Source organism: Aulonocara stuartgranti (genome assembly GCF_965226115.1).
Source record: "Aulonocara stuartgranti genome assembly, chromosome: 3".
Taxonomy (NCBI): domain Eukaryota; kingdom Metazoa; phylum Chordata; class Actinopteri; order Cichliformes; family Cichlidae; genus Aulonocara; species Aulonocara stuartgranti.
In genome coordinates, this window is record NC_138941.1 from 79,893,908 (window position 1) to 79,900,537 (window position 6,630).

Sequence of the window (6,630 nt, forward strand, 5' to 3'; positions counted from 1 at the left end):
AGTGTCTGTCTCCTGAATCCAAACTGGAAGCTGGTTCCACAGAAGAGGGGCCTGAAAACTGAAGGCTCTGCCTCCCATTCTACTTTTAAATACTCTAGGAACAACAAGTAGGCCTGCAGAGCGAGAGCGAAGTGCTCTAATAGGGTGATATGGTACTACAAGGTCATTAAGATAAGATGGGGCCTGATTATTTAAGACCTTGTATGTGAGGAGCAGGATTTTGAATTCTGGATTTAACAGGAAGCCAATGAAGGGAAGCATGATAATAATCACATGATTATAAACAGGAAACATGAACCTGCTCAGACACTCCTGACTCAGAAACAAACCACAGAGAGTGAAATGGATCCATGAATATTTGTAAAGACACAGGAAGAACACTCAGACAAATTTGTGGATTTATTACTTTGAAGTTTATGAACACACTGAGTTCAGATAAAACTGGTCTCAGTCTCATTAATTTGACTTTTGTCTCCTTTGTTTTTGTGGCAGGAAAAGGTTCCAGGTGGAATCTGCTGGATGGATGGTGGAGATACTCACTGTGACGAGGGAGCTTTAGTTTGCTTTGAATCCCAGAGTTGAACCTTATTCACACAGATGGTGACAGGACAGCTCATACAGGAGATTAACTTAAAGCAGGTGAGACAGGTAGACAGGAAGCAGAAGTTCATTACAGGTGAACTCTGCGCACACAACAACAACACACACTCATTATGAGCTCATTGTAGAACTATGATGACATCATCACCGTGAGCCAATCAGCTGCACTCGTTTCCTTTGACGAGGAAGAAGGTTCCAGCAGCCACACCGAGCAGACCGAGAGTCAGACCCACTCCACAGAACACAGAGGGCCCAACACCTGGATCAGAGCGAGCGGACGCCTCCACCTCTGGAGACACAAACACAGAGAATATGAACCTCACATCTGGAGGCAAAGAGGAAAAACAAACATCTGTCTCAAACTGTCAGCTCAGATCAGATCCAGCTGTTCTGATGAACACTGGGCTCAGTCTTCACATCTGGAGACAGACACCTCTGTATTTTTGTCAGTGTTCTGTGTTTAAATAAAGTTTTCTCACCATAGATTTTGGTCAGTGGTTCTGTCAGGGCCAGATGTTGCACTGCACAGCTGTAGATGTCTCCCTGCTGTGGGGTGAACTGCAGTCTGGAGATCTGGGTGAAGGTCCAATCTTTGTTTAGATAGGGAACGTTGATGCTGGATCCTGTGACCTTCTGCTCGTTCTTGGTCCAGGAGACGTTGACAGGAGCAGGATAGAAACCAGTCACGTGACAGATCAGAGTGTTCTCCTCTCCAAACTCCACCTCATCTCTGGTGTAGATCATCACAGCTGAAGGAGCATCTGTGCACAAACACATCAGGCAGAGGATCAGAGCTTCAGCTGGTGATCATGATGATAATAAACATCAATAAAACGTTCAGGTGTTCACTCAGATGATGTCATCACTGTCTGTGTGAGAGAAGCTAGAGTGAGGTCAGAATCATGAAGTTAAACTACAGACAGACTCAGTTCAGCTTCAGAGGAACTAAGAGGAGGAAAAATAAAATAAACTGTGATCTGCAGTAAATGCAGAATACTGCATTCAGAAATACTGAAATATAAACACAAATGTAAACACGTCAGTGTTTCTGTACACATGATCAGTCTGAATGTGTTCAAGGTGGAATTATTTCTTATATTTAATCAGTTTGAAGCTGGCTGTGTTTGATTGGACAAAGTAAATCAGTGCTGATGATGTCATCAGTGTGTTACTCTACAGAGCGTGCAGGTAAACACAGGTGAGGTCAGACAGGTGTTACATGTTGTATTTACCCTGTTCAGGAGGGTAGTCCTTCATGCCTTTACCAAAAAGCTTCATGTTCTCTCTGCAGGTATGTTGAAAAGCCACAGATGATTCATAACCTCCTGGTACAGTCATAGGATCAATAAAAGGAGGCAGAGGGTAGATAAACTCCTGTTTGTTGAAGTCTGCGTAGGCCATCTCTTCACCATCCAGTCCATACATGTTCTCTCCATCAGAGTCTGAACAGCCATTGATATTAATGTCACTGTGCAGAGCTGAAACACATCAAACACTGATCAGTGACCTGATCAATAACCTGATCAATAAGCTGCTGTTTACAGAGACAAACTCACCATCAGCAGAGACACAGAGGACACAGGAGAGGAAGAGGAGCAGCTCCTTCATCTTCATCAGCAGCTCTCTGACAGTTAAACATAGTGTGTGTCTGTGTGTGAACCTCACAGAGTGTGTGTGTGAGTGTGTGTGTGTGTGAATAAATGAGTGTGTGTGTGAGTGTGTGTGTGTGTGAATAAATGAGTGTGTGTGTGAGTGTGTGTGTGTGTGTGTGTGTGAGTGTGTGTGTGTGTGAATAAATGAGTGTGTGTGTGTGTGTGTGTGTGTGTGAGTGTGTGTGTGTGTGAATAAATGAGTGTGTGTGTGTGTGTGTGTGTGTGAGTGTGTGTGTGTGTGTGTGTGTGTGTGTGTGTGTGTGTGTGTGTGTGTGTGTGTGTGTGTGAATAAATGAGTGTGTGTGTGTGTGTGTGTGTGAGTGTGTGTGTGTGTGTGAATAAATGAGTGTGTGTGTGTGTGTGAGTGTGAGTGTGTGTGTGAGTGTGTGTGTGTGTGAATAAATGAGTGTGTGTGTGTGTTTGTGTGAGTTTGTGTGTGTGTGTGTGTGTGTGTGTGAGTGTGTGTTTGTGTGTGTGTGTGTGTGTGAGGCAGGCTAATCAATACTCAGATTTAATGATACATCAGTGTTTCTGTCAGTGCTCACAAACTAACGTGACCTCAGGTGACCCCGCTGAGTGCACGTGTGTGTGATGATATTACATCATCTATAAGTAGGATTACTTTCATTATAATAATTATTATTATTCACACGACCCTGATATTCAGTCTGGGAAACCCCGCTGGAACCCATCTACACCCAAAGCACTGTGGATAACAGAGTCCTGTGAGCGGGACACAGTCTCCACCCTGCCATCTGAGCAGGGAATCATGGGTATTGTAGTCAAGCACAGACCCACAGGCAGCATGTGTGGCCTGGATCAGCTGAGACTTGTGGGTAATGTAGTCCTTCTGTGCTGTAGACATTTGTGGGTGGAGTTTATCCATCACCACAACTGGGAAGTGTTGGCGCTGCGGTGTTAGTAGTCTTCTTGCAAAAGTAGAGTTAATTTTACTCTAAGCAGAGTCACATTCTTTTAATGTAACTCTGAGGTGTAAAATGATAGTAGTTAAAATCGAGTGTTAAAAATGAGTGTTTCTATGTCAAATCTGGAGGTGTTACAATGGAAACATTAACTCCTGACCTCTTAACTCTGAACTCCTACAGGGGCTATGACACCAATAGAGTAAATTCACAGACTCCGCCCCCAGCACCATAGGCTCCAATCGAAGCTGAAGTGAAGCCGTTTCAGCTTTGCAGTCCCCAATATCATTGCAATGCAGCAAGATGTTCATTTGATGTTTTTTGCTAATTTCTTCACTTGTTCCTGACATAGTTGCATTTAAATCCAGTTCCCAAACAGGAAGTGACACATTGCTGTGCTTGTTTCTTTTTTAAGGGCTAGGCGTCCTGAAGAGGTACAGGCAGGTACACAGAGAAACCGGTTTGTTCTGGTACGCCCAAACCATCACACTGCCTCCGCTGTGTTTTTGGATCATGAGCTGTTCCTCCATACCTTATTCTTCCATCATTCTGGGAGAGGTTGATCTTGGTTTTATTTGTCCAAAGCATGTTTTTCCAGATCTGTGCGACACGCCCTTCTGCTGGAAAGTGTTGTTCACTTGGTTCATCCACCGCTGTTGTCTTCTGTGGACGTCCAGGTCTATTGCTGAGTTCACCAGTGCTTTCTTTCTTTCTCAGGATGGACCAAACTTTAGATTTGGCCACTCCTCATATTGTAGACATTTCTCTGATGGTTTTTTCTGTTTTCACAGCTTAAGCATGGCTTGTTTCACCCGCATGGAGGGCAGCTTTGACCACATGTTGTCTGCTCACAGCAAAATCTTCCAAATGCAAGCACCAAACCTCAAATCAACTGCAGGCCTTTTGTCTGCTTCATTGATAATGACATAACAAAGGAACTGTCCACACCTGCCCATCAAATAGCCTTTGAGTCAACTGACCAATTACTTTAAAAAGAGGGTGGCTGATGTTAAAGAGCTGAAACTTCTAAACCTTTCATCCAGTTTGAATGTGGAAACCCTGACATGGAAGCTGCGAGTCTCCAGATCATGTCCATCATATAACTATAAGTGATATATGTTTCAGTGAAAAAACCATCCTGACCCAGAGTTTTTCAGACTGAGAAAACGGATAATGAAGGTGAAAAATCAAATTAGTGAGGCTGACTAGTTCCTCATTTTTACCTTCATTTTCTCTGGTACTGTTGTCTTTGTTTTCTTTTAGCTCTTCTTCAAATACGAGCAACTGTAAGCCTGGTCCCCCTAATATTAATAGAGCTAGACATGTTTTAAAACAAGTTCTGTTTTTAGTTTATTTAAATTATTAGGCATTTGTTAAAACTCACAGTGCAGCTCATTCTGAAGCTGTTTCCATGCATAAAGGGACAAAGAACCTGAGAGCTTTTTCCCCCCAACTCAGTGCGAACTCCTATATAAATGAACATATAAGAACATCCTACAGTCGAGTACAACATACAATGATGAATAAAACTATTGAGGTTTGTGATGAATCTCAAGGCTTGGTAGTAGAAGTTTCAAGAGAATTTAAGCACTTTGACGAAGCATTCATATAAATTACGTCTCCGTAGTCAAGCAATGACATGAAAGTGGCAGACACAAGTCTTTTCTTAGCCTCAAAAGAAAGACAGGACTTAATTCGAAAGAAAAATCTGAGCTTCAGTTTTTTTTTACCAACTGTTTGATATATGACCTAAAGAAGAATTATCAGTCAAAACATGAAAAGTGTTACTAGGTGGAAAATTCAAAGACTTACATTTAGTTGATGAAAACAACATTTTTATTATTTTTGTTTAGCAATGAGAGCAAATTTAGAAGTGTGTAAAGTTTGTTGGACAGCATGGAAGGCTTGTTGGAGCTGATGCCTGCTGAGGTGTGGATCCAGTGGAATACATCACAGTGTCATCGGCATAAAAATGGAAATTCATGTTTGATACACCTTGATCAAGAGCATTAACACATAAGGTGAATAATAAGGGCCCCAGAACTGATCCCTGGGGAGCACCTTTAACCACATCAAAGAAGCAAGAGGTAATGTTTGTTTCTTATTGTCTAAAGCCTCAATAAATGATTTTTTACTTTATTAATGCTGCTGCAGTTGTACTGTGGCCTTTTCTAAAAGCAGACTGAACATATGATATCATAACTTATAAGATACTCCTTCAGTTGCTCACTTACAAGATATCCACAAGGACAGATAATTTTAATATAGGGCTGGAACTGTTTAGGTCACTGGATCACATCTTATAAATAACAGCAGCAAATTGTCCGGACCAGCACATTAGACAAAAGAAAAACATTTTAGAGCTTCATGTACCTGTGAATCTAAAACCGAAAGATGAACTTGAAACATCACAGAACTTATGGGCATGTTGTTATCAGGGATATTAAGAGAAAAATAGTATGTATGCTATAATGTGAGCAGGAGTGTTTTAACAAAGGTAGTGAAGTCAGAACCTGGATTAGGTTGTACATTACCAGAAATTAAAAGCAACAACACAACTAAACACCAACACTTGTAAGAATCATGTCGGAAATAAGTCATGCTTCCTAAAAATGTTGTCACTAAATGAAACCATTACACTAGAAAAAAGTAATGATTAAGACTCTTGTCAGTACAGTCCCGTTAAACCCTGTTTCTTGTGTGATGACTCTGTTTATTTTAACAGCAGTTCTCTTGTGCTCAGGTTCTCGGACTCGTCTGTACACCCGATCTGTTTCCCTGGTGGCGTGGAGTGGAGTGAGAGACCAAACAAACGTATGGGAAAACAATACGAGAGGAGCGAGTGGGCGGAGCGTGTGTTGGACTTTCTCCCCTTTCCCCCGGACCGTTGCATACCCCTGCCCTGTACACCGTACATACTTTCACGTGGTGTTTTGTAAATAAATTGACGACTGCTATTCTAGTTGCGCTGGTCTGCGCCTGAGTCCATTTCCACCTGCGTGACATTAAGTTACCACAGAGAGAATGTGAACAATAAAACCTAAAAACAAAGATTCAGATTTAATCTGTTGGGGCAGTCTGTGTGTTGATGGGTTCATGGCCTTAAGTGGTGTGCAGTGTCTGTGCTGCATTCAGCTGTAATGCAGGGTCATCCTGAATGATTTTCCAGGAGGCTCATTATAACCCCGTGACAGGGCGTATGGGATGTGACAGACCTCTGGAGCAATTAATGCCCTGGTTTTATTGGCTGGGCATTCAGGCAGGACATGCACCAATGGTGCATGTCCTGGGGGGCTGAAACCTGCTAGCAAGGGCTCTCTGGTCAGTGTTTTTCATCTTTACCTGGCTAGTGGTGAAGGTATCCTTGGCTAAAGAGCAAGCTGATTTAAGGCAATTTCTCATTTTGGCAACATACTCATGTCCAAACACAGGTTCAGCAGGACTGAACCCCAATG

The 6,630-nt window shown here is 42.4% G+C and overlaps 1 protein-coding gene and 1 long non-coding RNA gene across 2 annotated transcripts; one reads left to right on the forward strand and one right to left on the reverse strand.

The window, feature by feature from the left end:
- Positions 1-386: 386 nt before the first annotated feature.
- On the reverse strand, positions 387-2,289 carry LOC309702843 (H-2 class II histocompatibility antigen, A-U alpha chain-like). Its single transcript, XM_082527464.1, has 4 exons — positions 2,157-2,289; positions 1,833-2,078; positions 1,080-1,361; positions 387-889 (listed from the first exon to the last, which is right to left on the reverse strand). Exons 1-4 carry the CDS (start codon positions 2,212-2,214, stop codon positions 759-761), a joined length of 717 nt encoding a protein of 238 aa, XP_082383590.1. The 5' UTR covers positions 2,215-2,289; the 3' UTR covers positions 387-758.
- A 704-nt stretch (positions 2,290-2,993) lies between these two features.
- On the forward strand, positions 2,994-6,137 carry LOC309702851. Its single transcript, XR_014275763.1, has 2 exons — positions 2,994-3,852; positions 5,919-6,137. It is a non-coding gene; the product is annotated as an uncharacterized lncRNA (long non-coding RNA).
- The last annotated feature ends 493 nt before the right edge of the window (positions 6,138-6,630 follow it).